This window comes from Geotrypetes seraphini, chromosome 7 (genome assembly GCF_902459505.1).
Source record: "Geotrypetes seraphini chromosome 7, aGeoSer1.1, whole genome shotgun sequence".
Lineage (NCBI taxonomy): Eukaryota > Metazoa > Chordata > Amphibia > Gymnophiona > Dermophiidae > Geotrypetes > Geotrypetes seraphini.
The window spans coordinates 45,026,890-45,044,370 of record NC_047090.1 but is presented as its reverse complement, the minus strand read 5'-3'; the positions used below and the strand labels follow the sequence as shown (position 1 = coordinate 45,044,370).

General features: G+C 40.2%; 1 protein-coding gene across 11 annotated transcripts in view; it reads right to left on the bottom strand.

The window, feature by feature from the left end:
• ERC1 (ELKS/RAB6-interacting/CAST family member 1) overlaps nt 1-17,481 on the bottom strand; it is a 509,833-nt gene that overhangs the window by 248,533 nt on the left and 243,819 nt on the right. For all 11 annotated transcript variants that reach the window (XM_033952310.1, XM_033952317.1, XM_033952311.1 and 8 more), the window contains one exon: nt 5,987-6,147. In XM_033952310.1, the coding sequence (XP_033808201.1) occupies nt 5,987-6,147 (161 nt within the window). The remainder of the gene's footprint in view (nt 1-5,986; nt 6,148-17,481) is intronic.

Sequence of the window (17,481 nt, the reverse complement as noted above, 5' to 3'; positions counted from 1 at the left end):
CTAGAATCACCAGGCCTGGATGAGTCACGATCCTACAGGTGACTAGACTACTGCTGCCCGATTTGAATCGATTCACAGATTCACTTTGATGAAAATCGGACATCAATACAGCGACCAACATCCCCCATCCACACCACCCTGGTGAGACCTGACATACTTCTGAGGCCCCCTAAAGCAGCAGCAATGGCGGCACTCTGAATGGGCTGCTTTGCGGCCTGCCCCACTGGGGCCTTCCCTCTGCTGCATCACTGATGATGTCATTAGTGAGGCGGCAGAGGGAAGCTCTAACAAGGCAGGCCACGAAGCAGCCCAGAACGCTGCCACTGCTGATGCTTTGGGAGACTTCAGAGGTATGTAAGGTCTCATGGTGGGAGGATCAGTGGGGTGCTGCTGCACAAGGGGATGGGAGGGATGGAAAGCTGCTGCATAGGAGGATGGGTGGAAGGGTAGGAAAGATGCTGCACATGGGGAAAGAGAGGTAGAATTGGAGAGGAGGAAAAGGAGAGATGAAATAAAGAGGTAGAAAGGGGTGAGAGAGAAAAATCCTGCTTAAGGTGGAGGGGAGGGAGAAATGTTGGACATAAGGTGGAAGGCAGGCAGAGATGTTGCATAGGCAGAGAGAAAGAATTATTGCACATGATAATGGAGGGGAGGAAAGGAGAGATGCTGCATGCTTGAAACAAGCTGCCCGAATCCCTACGGCAGGTTCCGTCTCAGGTACTGTTCAAAGCCCAGTTAAAACCCCCCTCTTTGAGAGTGTTTTTGGCTCCTAACTCCTTTCACCTTGGGTTCTGCATCCCCAACCCTATATATGTCATGTTTGTCTGTCCAAGTTAGATTGTAAGCTCTTCCGGGCAGGGTCCGTCTATAAATGTCAAAATGTGCAACGCTGCATACACTTTTCAGCACTATAGTAGTAGTAGTAGTAGTAGTAGAGGAATAAAGAGATTTGACCCAGGGCACAAGGCAGGAGAGCGAGAGAGATGGTAGAAAGTGAGAAAGAAACACATATTGGATATGGTAGTGGAAGGTAGAAAAAAAATCTTATTTTCTATTTTGTGAGACTTAGAGGGGACATGATAGAGACTTACAAGATCATGAAAGTGGAGAAAGTAGAGAGGGATAGATTCTTCAAGCTTTTGAAAACTACAAGAACGAGAGGGCATTTGGAAAAATTAAAAGGGGACAGATTCAGAACCAATGCCATTGTCATTATTATTTTTACCTCACATGGTTGTTTATATATGGATCTCAATTTATCATGTCTTACTTTCATTGCTTTTAGTGTCCATGAGTATGAACATTCAGCTTGCTCTTTAATTATTGGTTTATATATATAATCCATTCACATCTTTGTTTCATTCATTTTATGGGTGCATTATATTTCATCATGACCATGCTTTACATATTTCATACTATTTAACTTCAAAATTACAACAAAAAATGATTTGTCTAGTCATTTGATAGCTCCGATTGTCCTGCTGTCTTAGAAATAAGTCATTTTGCATTATTCTATGTGTTTATGTCTTATTATGGTATCTTCATGTTTGAATGCGATGTCTTTTTTATAGTTTAAAGATAATAGACTGTTTTCAGTACAATTCTTTATATGTGAGTTTGCAGACCATTGGTATGTATAATGTCTTCTCATTATTACATTGTGTCATATATCTCTTCATGTTTTCAAAATCCTATTAACTTTTCATTCTTTTGGCTTCTCTTAGGCACTTTATAGATTTCTGTGCTTAATCTTATACTGTAATACACACCATGGCACTTTTTCTTTTCGGCCTTTTTTGGCACATTTTTTCCTCTTATGTCTCTTGTCGATGTTTCAAGCCTCTCTATATAGCATGATCACACTTGGCTCACTTGTTTTATCCTGCAATCGAGTATAGACACTAATATGCATGCTCCAGATTGGCATCACAGTCACTTCTTATCTTTCCATCTTTTTATCTTTCTCTTTATCGTTATTCATCATTACCTCTTCCTTTTAGGACCCCTGAGGAAGGCGTGTTCACCGAAACACAGACCGTGTAGGGTCCAGTTGGATTTTTTATCTTTGTACTTTTTTAATTGAATTTTCATGTTTTTATGTCAGTGTATAATAAATTATCTCCAGAACATCTATATCCACAGTTTTTTGTTTTCATCGGTGGGTCTCTTTCAAGTAGCATCATGTCCTTCTTCATGTACGGCGACAGTGCTGGACGCAGTACTCCAGGTGAGGGCGCACCATGGCCCGGTACAGCGGCATGATAACCTTCTCCGATCTGTTCGTGATCCCCTTCTTAATCATTCCTAGCATTCTGTTTGCTTTCTTCGCCGCCACCGCACATTGCGCGGACGGCTTCATCAACTTGTCGATCAGAACTCCCAAGACTCTTTCCTGGGAGGTCTCTCCAAGTACTGCCCTGGACATCCTGTATTCGTGCATGAGATTTTTGTTACCGACATGCATCACTCCCAGATCTACCTCTCCACGTTGGATATCTCTGCGGGAGTTCAGGCCCAAATTTCAGCCTGCCTGTGCGACATTGCCACTTGGATGTCTCACCGCCATCTCAAACTGAATATGGCTAAAACTGAACTCCTTATCTTTCCCCCAAAACCCACCTCCTCCCTCTCGCCATTCTCTATCTCTGTGGATAACGCTTTCCTCTTCCCTGTCTCGTCGGCTTGCAACCTTGGGGTGATCTTTGACTCCTCTCTCTCCTTCTCTGCTCAGATCCAACAGACCGCCAAATCCTGTCGCTTCCTTCTCTATAACATTATCAAAATCTGTCCTCTTCTCTCTGAACACATTACCAAAACCCTTGTCCATGCTCTCGTCACCTCGCGCTTAGACTACTGCAACGTACTTCTCTCGGGCCTCCCATGTGCCTGTCTCTCGCCTCTTCAATCCATTCAGAATGCTGCTGCACGACTCATATTCTGTGAGAGCCACTATTCTCACATTACCCCTCTCCTCAAGTCGCTTCATTGGCTCCCCGTCCATTTCTGAATACAGTTTAAACTCCTCTTGCTGACCTACAAGTGCATTCACTCTGAAGCTCTCTAATATCTCTCCTCACTCATCTCCCCCTATGCTCCCCCCGTGATCTCTGCTCGACAGAGGAGGGGCGGACTGCTGGGCATGATGGACCTCTGGTCTGACCCAGCAGAGGCAATGCTTATGTTCTTATGTTCTTCTTCCACTGCCAACTTGACTCCATCCCTTCTTTCTTGCAGCACCTTATGCCTGGAACAGGCTGCCTGAATCAATACGTTGTGCTCCATCCCTTGCAGTGTTCAAATCCAAACTAAAGATCCACTTTTTTGAAACTGCTTTCAACTCTTAACTCTCCCTCACTGCTGTCAGATACCTAAACCCACTATAACCTCCCCAACCCTGAAATGTCCTGTCTAAATTAGATTGTAATCTCTTCTGAGCAGGGTATGTTAAAATGTACAGCGCTGAGTTAAAATTCAAAACACTTCTTTAGTTCAAATAACAGTGTTTTTATTAGCTCTCAAAATACTGACTTTGTCCCAGTTCAAAACAATATCAGCAGCAAACTCTAGTCTTTTGCTCTGATGTTCAACTGAGCTATAAACCTGTTCAACACTGGTTTGCTGCTTGGGATTTGGTGTGTTTGCCTCTTACTAACCTACCACGATCTCCCTGCACTGGCTCAGGCACATTAGCTACTTGACTAGGAAAATATAAATGGGCATTTGGATGTTTAAATTCCTTTAGTAGGTGTCTGGGGCTTGGGCACAGGTTTATTATTATCAGGGACATGTGTTTGCACAGCATCTGCTTCCTCATCAGCCAATTCTACAGCATGTTGGCTGTGAGTCGCAGGGTCTTCCCTGTGACTATATATATATATATATATACTGTATATCAGGGGTGTCCAACCTTTTGGTTTCCTTGGGCTGCATTGTCTGAAAAAAAAATTTCTGGGGCCGAACAAACGCGCAAATGCTGCAGCAAGACAGAGGAGGGAGCCGGCAAGACAGTAAACACACAGGGGTAGCAGAGGAAAACACTGCATCACCCTCGACCGGGGCCACACAAAATACTTCACGGGGCCGCAGGTTGGACACCCCTGTTGTATATATTAGTGAGAAAAACATCTCAGCAGATTGATTTTTCTGGGATTAGGCATGCCAATAACTATATATTTTTATATAACATACATATATCTCCTATGTAACTACAGGAGTAAGAAAACACATCAAATGGTAGTCAAATCTAAAGAGATGACTATGAAAGCTAATGGATTAATATGTGTTAATTGAGAGATCAATAATTCAGATTTGCCCGAAACGAGGAAGACTTCTATTCTTTGGCATTTAAAAGCCTAAAGTACAAATTCATGTAATAATTGATTCAAAATTGATTTAAAAAATATCACTATAACTCATTCACATAAACAAAGTACAATTTTGTTATTATGTACAGCAGGGGTGTCCAACCTGTGGCACGAATGCGGCCCCGTGAAGTATTTTGTGCGGCCCCGGTCAAGGGCGATACAATGTTTTCCTCTGCTGCCCCCGTCTTGCCGGCTCCCTCCTCTGTCTTGCTGCAGCATTTGTGCAGCCCCAGAAACATTTTTTTTGGCCAATGCGGCCCAGTGAAGCCAAAAGGTTGGAGATCCCTGATGTACAGTCATGTCTAGAACACAAATATGGAAGCATGAACTCCTACAATTTGGACTCATGGCTGGAAAAATGGGTATGCTTGTGAAAATTATCAAAGTTTCTGCTGTCCATTTCTAGGCATTGGACCTTCTCTTTGCAATGGGTGAAATATATTACCATTTTTATACAGACCCATCCTCTCTATGTTGGTGATACATGTGACTTCTTAACAAAACTTAAGAAATTATCAAGATGATTACAGAGATTAAAGAAAACCCTTTTGTGTAATATTTACACAAGTTACTCAGTAGACTATGGGGCTCATTTTCAAAAGAAAAAAAAACACATCCCAAAAATGGCATAAAGGGACAGATGGACCTTTTCCTCGCCAAACCCTTCCAATTCGCTATTTTTGAAACCGATTTTCTAAACAAATATCTTTGCTGTTCAACTAAATTTCAAGGGGGCATGTTTGAGGTGTAGTGTGGGCAGAACTAGGGTGGGTTTATGACTTGGTCATTTTTCAGCCATAATCAAACATTGAAGAATACGTCCACGTCATAATCGGGGCTAGATCTGTTTTCATAACGAATAAGTGCCAAAAGATGCCATAACTGACTAAAAGACCACTGGAGGGGTGTAAATACGACCTCATCACACTCCCCCGGTTTACCCCTTCCCACCCCCAAAGATGTGAATGAAACAGTACACACCTGCCTGTATGATAACGTCAAATGTTATAGCCAAGTAGGTTGCGCAGGCCAATCGCAAGCCTGAAGGTCTTTGAGCAAGTCTGCTTGCGAAAACATCCGCTAGTGGGCTCCGTCGTTGACGTCACCCACATGTAGAGAATATGCTGCCTGCTTGTCCTGGGATAATTAGATTTTACCTCTGCCTTCGAGGCTGCTAAAGATTCAATGGTGTCTAATCATTGCTTGGATATGTCTGTTGGTGTGATGAAGAGATATGGTATGCAGTTAATGAGTGCCTCTTAGGATGGGGGAGGGAGCACATTCTATTCTTTCAGTATAGGTGCTCAATTTTCTATGACAATGAAATGGGGTTATAAAGAAGGGCTGGGGAAATAGAATAAAGACCCTCCCCTCCCCCCAGTCAAACAAATATGCGACTGATTCAAAAGCCAGATCAACAAGCTGAGCTTTGACAGACATCATGTGTGTACACATGATTTTACTTTGTTTTACTGCACTTCCTTGACACTGCATGAACAAAGTAAGTTTGTCTAGCAGCTGGAATTCCATCTTGTAACAATGTGCCCAGAATTGCCTTCATATGCAAAGTCATTAAGAAGAGCCACAAAGCCCATATTCAAAATAACATTCCAGATTCTTACTTCATCTCCAGCACCTCCTCTAGGTGTTTCCTCCTCTCTGCTCGCAAGTTGGTCAAATGGGCCTCTTTTTCAGCCAAAGACTGCTGGGTAGAGGACAGTTTTGCTTTCATGGACTCCAGCTCCTGTTTCACTTTCTCCATGGCCATCATCAACTCTTCCACCTTGATTAGAGAACAAAATTTTCTTAGACACTACAAATAATGCAGACATTTTTAATCAGCAGAGAACTTAACTGGCATTCCAAAAAAGGTAAAGAAGTGTCTTTTATCTATTTTATTATGATTTACAGTTTATAGTTTATTTTCAATTTGAAATATCGCTATTAGGTATGTCTAACACAGCAATTTACAGAATAAAAAAGAGACAGGACCAAAATGAGAGGTTACAATTTATTTACAGCAGAGGTAAAGTATAGATCCTAACTGTTCAATTCAGGCTAGGGCTTTGTGTTTCTTCCATCCATCAACACTTTGTCGTTAGGATTTACAGTAGGTTGGAAAGCCATCTGAAACAAGTAACTCCTTTTGGACTACTTTGTTTCCTGGTGCAATAGTGACTCTTAAATAGTGAACAACAAGATTCTAATTGTAAATTTGAGTTAGTGATTCCAGAGTGGAGGATCAGTGACATTGTAGATGGATGCAATGAAAGCAGACAGACACACTTTCTAATAAAACATGTAAACTTTGAAGATTGCTGTCATATCTCTCCTTTTCTGTCTCCTCCCCCAGGCACAGAACCTAATCTCCATTTATGATTAAGTCAACCACCCTAGCAGCTGCTTTTTGGACTGACTTTATCCAGTCCATATCTCACTAAAGATGCATCCTCCAGAACTGATGCAACCCGAATAATGTCCTATCAGAGATCTAAACAAGAAATATCACATCTTCTTGTTCACCAGCTATTTCCCTTCCTTTGCACCCAAATATTCCTTTGGCTTTTACTGACATTTAATCTACCTGTTTAGTCACCTTAGGATAATCCGAAATGACCAGCTCCACATTTTGCTCCCATCTTGTGCACAGATCATAGCACCTCATACATGGTTAGTGTCTCATATTCTGTGATGTTCAACTTGCCCATGAGATCCTGTATTGGGCAATGTTATGAAGGCAATGGTTTGCTGATATCTTTAAAACAACCTATAAGGGCAACAATATAAATATCTATTTTTCCTTCCAGTCTATTCCTGTGAGGCTCCTTCTATACTTATCTCTTTTCAACCCTAGGTGGTGTGCACTTTTCAACCCTATGTGGTATTCACATCTGTAAGACAACAAACCCCTGCTTTTTTAGGTATGATAGTAAGTTTGCTGTTGATACTACTATGTGCAATCCTTTAAGTAACCATTAACCTGCAGTCAGTAACCAGTTTCTGTAAAAGAACAGGAAACACAGAATAATGTAGTGCTTCTCTACCATGCCTAGTCAGTTCTTTACGTCTTACTGGACTATTCTATTACATGGAAGCAACAGATAGCACCAAGAAACAAATTAGTTCAAAAAGGAGTTCCAAAGTTTATTAATAAAATAAGCCCACATGGGTAGTGTCCTACCAGTGTAAAGGATATAATTGTCTCAGGTAGAGTTGATGAAATTAGTTTGTCCTTGAAATTAGGTCCTTGGATAGATGCTATTCTCAGTTGTGTGCTCTGGAAGAGTCAAGATGTTATATCAAATGCCAGGGGTGATGAATAGTTTTATTAATGTGAGGACAAATTAGAAATTTTTTTTAAGTATCTTCATTTTCACAGCTCACACAATGAGAAATTACCAGTCAATTTCTTTGATTTAGTTGACTATGCTCTACAGCTAATGAATTTTGAAACACAGTCTAAGTTCTTGAACTATTTTCTTGACAGGAAATAGCATACAAGTGTACACAAAGGTTACAAAAGAGCTCAGAGGTTAGACAGAAGTATACTACTTCAAGGTTCTACTAGACTCTAGAATAGAAAAATTTAATATACAAATCATCCTACTTTGTCCTCATGTATTAATAAAATTATTTGTCACCACTGGCATTTGATAAACATTTTGACTGCTTCCAGAGCACACATCCGATAATAGCCTATATCCAAGGACCTAATCTTAAGAACAAACTAGTTTCATAAACACTACCTGAGTCAATTACATGCAATACACTGGTAGGACACTATCCATGTGGGCATATTTTTATTAAATGTAATGGAATTAGACTACTGCCTCTCTGTGGTTGAAATCAATGTGATATTATAGTACTGTCCAATGCAGCTACTGAATACTAATCTCCGAGTTTGATTTTGAGGCAACTTTCCCTTTCTTCAGGAACCCTCACTTGCTTGAACTAGAACCAAAAATGTAAGGCACGCCGTGGAAACTGAGAAAGTGCATAGTTTGCTGCCAGCATACTCTCTGTGGTTGAAATCAAAGTGGTATTATATACAGTAACTTATTTGGTATCAGGGCACTGGAAGATTAAGTGACTTGCCCAGTCCCAAGAAGCTACAATGGGAATCAAACCTAGTTCCCCTGGTTCTCAGGCTGCTGCATTAACCATTAAGCAATTCCTCCACTCTAAACTTAATGAACTTTGCGATTCCTTTTTGGATGACTATTTCCTGGTGCTATCTGTTGCTTCCATTTTAATAGATAACACCTGCCTCCTTGTTTGGCTATTTCTATCCCATGCAAAATTTAGGGCAACAGAACCCATTGAGTAAGATCAGGCTCCATAAAAGCTGAGGCAATGAAGACTAGGCAGAAGTGAAGAACATATAAATAAACCTTTGAATCAAAAGTGAAAAATAAATTAGATGACTGGTGTTTTCCATGAGATAACCCTTACAAGTCATCCAATTTCCATTTGTCTTGTCCCTTAGTCCCCCTCTATTTTGCTCTCCATAAAACTGAAGGTACTTTTAAGAGCAAAATGTAATTCTTTCTTGTTGATGAAGTGTTCTGTCTAGAAAGGATATTTTTCCCAGTGCTATAAAGCAGAGCTAGAATTACTGGATCTTTGAAAGAATTCACCACCTTAGGCTTCCAGCCTTCCTAGTTCTCTCTCATATAGAAAATATTGATGAAGACTGAACTTCTAAAGAAATTGCACCTAAAAAGCTGTGCACTCCTATACTGTCTAGAGTAAAATTGAACTGAGTTTGGGAGGTAGAGATGTTTACTGTCAAACTTTAAAGAAACAGAATTTTTAAAATGTCAGGAACCTATTACAGGAAATGATTCTCTAGAGGCATGTATTACAGAAAACATACAAAATAAAAATAAGCACAAAATTAACACAAAATAATAGAAGTGAAAATGTTTATGGCTGAAGACTAGCTTTTTTTCTTATTTGCAATTTATCAGCAGTAAACTATATACACTATACCAATTAGTAGAGCAGTACCAAATAGCATATTTTACTATTCGTCCACATATGAATAATGAATTATATTTATTGGCCAAATATAAATACAATAAATCCAACACACACTACTCGAGATGCAGGAATGATACTGTAATACAATCTCAATAATGTGGAGAAAAATTACCTCAGTGCAGACAACACAATCCTCAAAAGGCAACAACCAATTCAGTCGAGACGGCACACACTAATTGTTGGTCAGAAAAAACTCCACACTTCATCAAACTTAACAGTCAATTCCCACAAACACTTGGAATCAATAATCTTAGTGCAAAATCTCAGCAAAATCTCTTCGCATAGGAACCCCTCAATAAACCCAGACAGATTGTATAATGCTGAAGCTAGTGTTCTTCTCAAACCAGGAAGACGACAATTATCAAAACTCTACAAAGAGTCATGTGCTTCGCAAAGTTCTTACAGTTTAAATTCAGTTCAGGTTAATTCTGTCCCATTCAAACTTTAAAGCATTCAAAACTGGATTAGAAACTGGTTGTCAGACAAATGCCGAGGGTGGTGGTTAATGGAAGTTGCTCGGAGGAAGGAAAGGTGAATAGTGGAATCCCTCAGGGTTCGGTGCTGTGGCTGATCCTGTTCAATATGTTTGTGAGTGACATTGCTGAATGGATAGAAGGAAAGGTTTGCCATTTTGCGGATGATACCAAGATTTGTAACAGAGTAGACACCGAGAAGAGAGTAGAAAACATGAAAAAGGATCTGCAAAAGATAGAGGAATGGTCTAATATCTGGCAACTAAAATTCTATTCTATTCCAATTGAAAATTACTTCAATAAACTCAGGTGATCTTCTCATAAATAACACTTCTCATCACTTTTTATAATAGGATTAAATAATAATCTCCAATATAAAATATGTGTTGTGTGAAAAGCTCATACTCTACAAGCCCCTTTGGTTAATCATTGGGTGCCATATGGCCACAGCGTCGATGAATTGAGGTATACAGTTTTATGGCAAGCGTACAGTTTGGAAGGGGATGTTAGTCAGATATTATTGAAGGTTGAACAAAGATTTATTTACTGGTGGCAAACGTTGGACCCAGAGGGCCTGAACAGCGAGATTGAATGGTTTCAGCTGTGAGGGAGTGGTTCTGGCTGATTAGGCCCCGGTTGGGTAAATTGAGGCTTGTGTTTCCGCCGTGGATTGGTTATTGGGTTCGGTTTTGTTGGGGACTCCTCCCCTTAGAATCTAGTCTCAGTTGAAGATAGAGGAGTAGTATTACGAGGGTGGGAGGTACTATCTAAAACGTCATCATGCTCTACGTAATCTGGTGTATGTAACGTTGCTCTGCTCCTGAGGATGTTTTAGTCTTCATGCTGTCAGTTAGTTGGGGTTTGGGTGTACCGTACCGTAAGCTGTTAAAATATTGAAAATATTGTATTGCAGTGGTATTGAAGTATGAAATGTTGCAAGTTATATATACATACATTATTGTAGAATTTCACGCCTATACGGTTTTAAGTAATGGATAAGGGGGTAATTATAGTTTGAAGGTTGTTACAATGTCCCCTCCTAATAAAGTTCCAATTTGTGAAACTCGAGTTGGGGGGGGGGGTCGAAGGAAATGAGAGACAGCATTCATCAAAGTGTTTTATTATGAATTCGGAGCAGTTGTTGAGAAGTCACAGCCGAATCACTGCAAAAGATAAGTATTCAGCTGTGGTTATAGAGTGTAAGATCTAACTTCATGCGGTGGAATGAGACAGTGATGAGCTGTGATGGTCTTATTTACAACTGCCTCCGTATGTATCACTAGAGGTGGGTTGTAGGGTCTGAGCTTTTCATACAACACATTTTATAATGGAGATTATTAATTAATCATATTATAAAAGGTGATAAGAGAAGTGTTAACTCAAATTCAACGCAAAGAAATACAGAGTAATGCATTTGGGGATTAATAATTGGAAGGAACCGTATATGCTGGGAGGTGAGAGGCTGATATGCATGGATGGGGAGAGGAACCTTGGGGTGATAGTGTCTGAACATCTAAAGGTGAAAAAACTGTGTGACAATGCGGTGGCTGCTGCCAGAAGGATACTGGGCTGTATAAAGAGAGGCATAACCAGTAGAAGAAAGATGTTGATGCCCCTGTACAGGTCGTTGGTGAGGCCCCACTTGGAGTATTGTGTTCAGTTTTGGAGACCGTATCTGGCAAAGGACATAAGAAGACTTGAAGTGGTCCAGAGGAAGGTGCCGAAAATGATAGGAGGTTTGCGCCAAAAGACGTATGAAGAGAGACTGGAAGCCCTAAATATGTATACCCTAGAGGAAAGGAGGGACAGAGGAGATATGATTCAGACGTTCAGGTGCTTGAAAGGTATTAATGTAGAACAAAATATTTTCCAGAGAAAGGAAAATGGTAAAACCAGAGGGCATAATACGGAGAGGGTGGTGGATACCTGGAATACGCTCCCGAGAGAGGTGGTGGAGAAGAAAATGGTGACAGAGTTTAAAAAAGTGTGGGATGAACACATAGGATCTAGAATCAGAAAATAATAGTAAATATTGAAGAACTAAGGCCAGTACTGATCAGACTTGCACAATCTGTGTCTGTATATGGCTGTTTATTTGAGGATGGGCTGGGGAGGGCTTCGATGGCTGGGATGGTGTAGATGGACTGGAGTGAGCTTTGACGGAGACTTCAGTAGTTGGAACCTAAGCAGAGTACTGGGCAGAGCTTTGAATTCTTGCCCAGAAATACCTAAGAAGAAGAAATAAAATTTAAATTGAATCAGGTTGGGCAAACTGGATGGACCATTTGGGGGCTTTATTTGCTGTCATCTACTATGTTACTATGTCACTGAAAAACCAAATATGAATCACATGCATTGAGCTTTAACATAACAAATAATAAAAGAAGCAATGTGAAATCAGAGATAAAGTGTTTATTTCAATACGATTTAGCACAGTAGAGATCCAGATCATTCTTCATATCTGAATGCAAATCATTAATCAGTTGAATATAAATAATGTATTTGAGGCACTATTTGGGATGATCAAATATACTGTACAGCCCTAATTAGCATCCTAAATTCAATAAAATGATAAGAAATACATTAACAAAAGTAGTAGAAGATAAAACTGAGGGGGGCACAGAAAGACAAAAAGAAGACAAAGTGCACATAAAGAAAGAAAAAAACCACTAATGAAGGTGAAAAGATTCACATGTATGTTTGCATGCATGCATGCAGTGTGTCCATTAGCATATTTTTTTCTTAACAACTTATTAAATTCCAATCTGTACAATCACAATTATTTGGGTAAACATTTTTTTTTTAAATTAGAGAAATGGGGGAGAGGGGGGAAGATGGATGTTTCTACAGCAAAACATTTTTAGTAATACAGTCTGTAACCACAATCAAACAAACCTTTTGCTAACTGTGACAAACACAAGTCAGACCTTATGTTAGCTGCTGGCTTGCCAAGAAGCAATTTTGTAGAAACAAACCTTTTCATAATTAGTGAACAAGAGCTTTAAAAAATTAGCATTCCATATTTTCAACCTTACTCTCAGTTTGCAAGGTTAGCAACTAATCAATTCCTGGAAGCCAGATTATTAACAGGGTTAGTTGCTCTAATATGCAGTACTTGATCAAGGCTCTCTACAATAGGTAGAAACAGTTATTGATCACTATTCATTTCTTTAAAGACAGAAATATTTTACTTATTTATATTTAATTTGGGAACTATAATTTTGCCTCATCTTTTGCTTTACAGCTCAAACATTTTCCCAGTTAATGCTTGGGGTTATGAAGTTTAGGGGAACTATGACCCCATTATCCATGGTTCAAATGTCTAAATTTTAAATTTGTAGACTGCCTATCAATTTTAGAAATGGGGTATAGATTAAAACATCAGACAATAAGCAGTAAATTGAGGCTTGTGTTCCTGCCGTGGATTGGTTATTGGGTTCGGTTTTGTTGGGGACTCCTCCCCTTAGGATCTAGTCTCAGTTGGGGGAGGTACTATCTAAAACGTCATCTTGCTCCACGTAATCTGGTGTATGTAACGCTGCTCTGCTCCTGAGGATGTTTTAGTCTTCATGCTGTCAGTTAGTTGGGGTTTGGGTGTACCGTACTTGGGTAAGCTGTTAAAATATTGAAAATATCGTATTGCAGTGGTATTGAAGTATGAAATGTTGCAAGCTATATATACATACTTTATTGTAGAAGTTCACGCCTATACGGTTTTAAGTAATGGATAAGGGGGTAATTATAATTTGATGGTTGTTACAATGTCCCCTCCTGATGAAGTTCCAATTCCTGAAACTCGAGTTGGGGGGGGGGGGGGGCAAGGGAAATGAGAGACAGCATTCATCAAAGTGTTTTATTATGAATTTGGAGCAATTGTTAAGAAGTCACAGCCATCCCCAAGTATTTCTGACAGTACTCAACATATCAGTGAAGATGTCTTCCCCATCTCCTCTCAGCTGTATAGCATCCTCACTCCCAGTATATGACAGAGTGATCCACATACAACACTGGAGTTGCTGAAGCTTCACCTGTCTTTTACCATTTGCAGGACACAGACTGTAGAAGTTCCCAATATGCTTGCCCAACATAACACCTCAACAGCAGGGATGTGTTTCCAACCTCTTTCTATTTAGGGGTCCCCCTGTGTCTATCCCAAGCATTTTTGAATTCACTCACCGTTTCTGATTCTATTACTGACTTCACTAGCTGTGGAGTACTGTATTAAGAAATACTTTTTAATGATCATTTTAGTATTATTCAAACATTTATCCTTTCACAGATTGATTAGTTTGCTGTATGCTGATGGGTCTGAAAAACTGAAAATAAAGTCTGCAAACTTTACAAATTATGGCAGCTAGATTTCTTTGCTATGCTCATGGATTGGATCACGTAACAATAATTTTTCAGAGGTTAGGTTGGCTGCCATTCAAAATTGCATATGGATTAGCCCCATTAAACATGTTTTCATTACTGACTTTCTTCCTGTCAAAGATAACACTTCACAGAACTCAGTTTTCACAACTTTCAAACTATAAGTAATGTTAAGAACATAAGAATAGCCTTACTGGGTCAGACCAATGGTCCATCAAGCCCAGTAGCCCGTTCTCATGGTGATCAATCCAGGTCACTAGTACCTGGCCAAAACCCAAAGAGAAGCAGAGGTTTCCCCCAAGGCTTAGTAACAGATTATGAACTTTTCCTCCAGGAATTTGTCCAAAACTTTCTTAAAACCAGCTAAGCTATCCACTTTTACTACAACCTCTGGCAATACATGCGTTCCAGAGCTTAACTATTCTCTGAATGAAAAAATATTTCCTCCTATTGGTTTTAAAAGTATTTCCCTGCAGTTTCATTGAGTGTCCCCTAGTATTTGTAATTTTTGATGAAGTGAAAAATCGATTCACTTATACCTGTTCTACTTCACTCAGAATTTTGTAGACTTCAATCATATCTCCCCTCAGCCTTCTCTTTTCCAAGCTGAAGAGCCCTAACCTTTTTAGTTTTTCCTCATATGAGAGGAGTTCCATTCCCTTTATCATCTTGGTTGGTCTTCTTTGAACCTTTCTAGTGCCACTATATCTTTCTTGAGATAAGGAGACCACAATTGAAAGCAATATTCCAGGTGAGGTTGCACCATGGAGCGATACAAAGACATTATAATATCTTTAGTCTTGTTAACCATCCCTTTTAAAATAATTCTTAGCATCTTGTTTACTTTTTTGGCCGCCACCACACATTGGGCGGAAGGTTTCATCATATTGTCTACAATGACACCCAGATTCCTCAGATATGTAGAGTACAGCATATAACCACTTTTGTCCAGTACAATACAATTTGAAATCACTCCTGAAAAAAAGCTCACTTATGCTCAAGACTTTTCCTAATGTATTAGATTTTTGTCGCTACTTTTAGCCTCTGCCACAGATCTCTGATAGGTCTTCCTTTTCCACCCTATATCCTAATTATACCTTCTGTTTAGTAAACACTACTGAACATGAGTTTTACTACACAACTTTGTTGTAAGCAGTGATTGCCCTTGCTATGATAGGCTTCATAGAAACATGACAGCAGATAAAGGCTAAATGGCCCAAACGGTCTGCCATCTGCAGGATCCACTAACTTCTCCTACTTAAGTGATCCCATGTGCTTGCCCCATACTTTTCTTGAATTCAGACACACTCTGTCTCCACCCCCCTCTTCCGGGAGTCTATTCCATGCATCTACCACTCTTTCTGTAAAAACGTATTTGCTTAGATTACTCCTGAGCCTATCACCTCTTAACTTAATCCCATGCCCCACACTGGAGTTTCTTTTCAACTGATCATATACTAAAGTAAACTAAACCTTAAGTTTATATACCGCATCATCTCCACGGAAGTAGAGCTCGGCACAGTTTACAAGAACTTAAAATATGAGAAAGGATAGGAAAAAGTTTACATAAGCTTATAAGTAGAGTGGAAAAGTAAGGGAAAAATAGGATTACATGTTAGAGAAGAGCCAGGTTTTTAGTTGCTTGTGGAATAAATGGAGGGAGCTCAGGTTCCGCAGCGGGATAGTAAGGTTGTTCCAGAGACCTGTGATTTTGAATAGAAGTGATTTTCTCAGTTTACCTGCGTGGAGAATACCATGTAGGGAGGGGAAGGATAGTTTATATCTTTGGGCGGCCTGGTGGAGTCAGGGCACGAGGAGTTAAAGGAAAGTGGGATAAGGGAAGGAAGGATGCCGTGAATAATCTTAAAAGCCAGGCAATAGCATTTGAATTGGATTCTGGAAATCACTGGGAGCCAGTGAAGATTGGCCAGGAGTGGGGAGACGTGGTCCGATTTGCGTTTTGCAAAGATCAGCTTGGCTGCAGTATTCTGGATAAGCTGGAGTCTTTGAAGGCTTTTTTTTGTTAGGCATAGGTAAATGGCATTGCAGTAGTCAAGTTTGGAGAGGATGATGGATTGGACGAGGACGGCAAAATGTTTTTGGCGAAAGCAGGGTCTTGCTTTCCTTAGCATGTGGAGGCTGAAAAAGCATGATTTTGTCAAGGAGTTGAGGTGGTCGTTGAGGGAGAGAGAAGAATCAATAATGATGCCTAGGACCTTGCTTGAGAACTCAAGGTGTAAAGCAGCGCCTGAGGGTAGTGCGAAAAGGGTGGGCAGGTGTTCTAACTTTGGGCTGAGCCAGAGTAATTTTGTTTTTGATTCATTCAGTTTCATCTTTGACAGCAGTACTTTTTGATGGCTACACTAAAAATGGGCTTACTGCATGTGAAAGGCTTACATATGGCACACTAAATAATTTCTTAGCATATCTTAGGAAAAGGACCACAAACAGTTATCAGTGATGTAACATGGCATAATATTTTCTGAATGTTTCCTTTAGGCTCATCTTTACTAATGCTTAATAAGCAAAGTGTTCATAAATGGTGACCTCTGTAATGAAATTTCCTGAATTGATTTTGCCTGAACAATTTTTGCAGTTTAACAGATCTTAAAGGAGAGATGTTAAGATATTTGAGCCAAAAGTTTAGCATTCAATCAAGATCAGAGCACTTCCAATCTGGGGCTCTCTTAAATCTTATTTCCAGTTTTATGTACTTTAGGCCAGAGGAGTACACGTACAATTGTCAGAGGGGTAAATGGCGCCGGTGCTGTAGGTCTCCCACCCAGGACTGGCATTAGGAGAGAGCTGCCCTGGGCCCCACAGCTTCAGGGGGCCCCACGGTCTAGGCATCTCACCTTGTCAGGCCATCTCCCTTCCTCTCACCTTCACGGGTAATTTTCAAAATCAGTTTTCTATTTGTGGGGCCATGACGTGGCAGCTGTTCTCATGAGTTGCACATGGCTACCCCAAAGATTTTCCTCTGATGCAATTTCCTTTTTCCGCTGAGTCAGATCGCATCAGAGGAGAAGCTTCAGGGCAGCCACATGCAACTTGTGAGAACAGTTGCCAACATCTTGGACCCTCAGAGAAAAATTTTGTTTTTTTAAAAGCACCATGAAGGTGAGGGGAAGGAAGGGAGATGGCCCAAGGGGAAGAGGTTGAGTGGTGCTTCAGGTTTATTGTGTGGAGAAAGAGGGGGGGGGAGAGAAGCAGATGCTGATAAAAGTGAA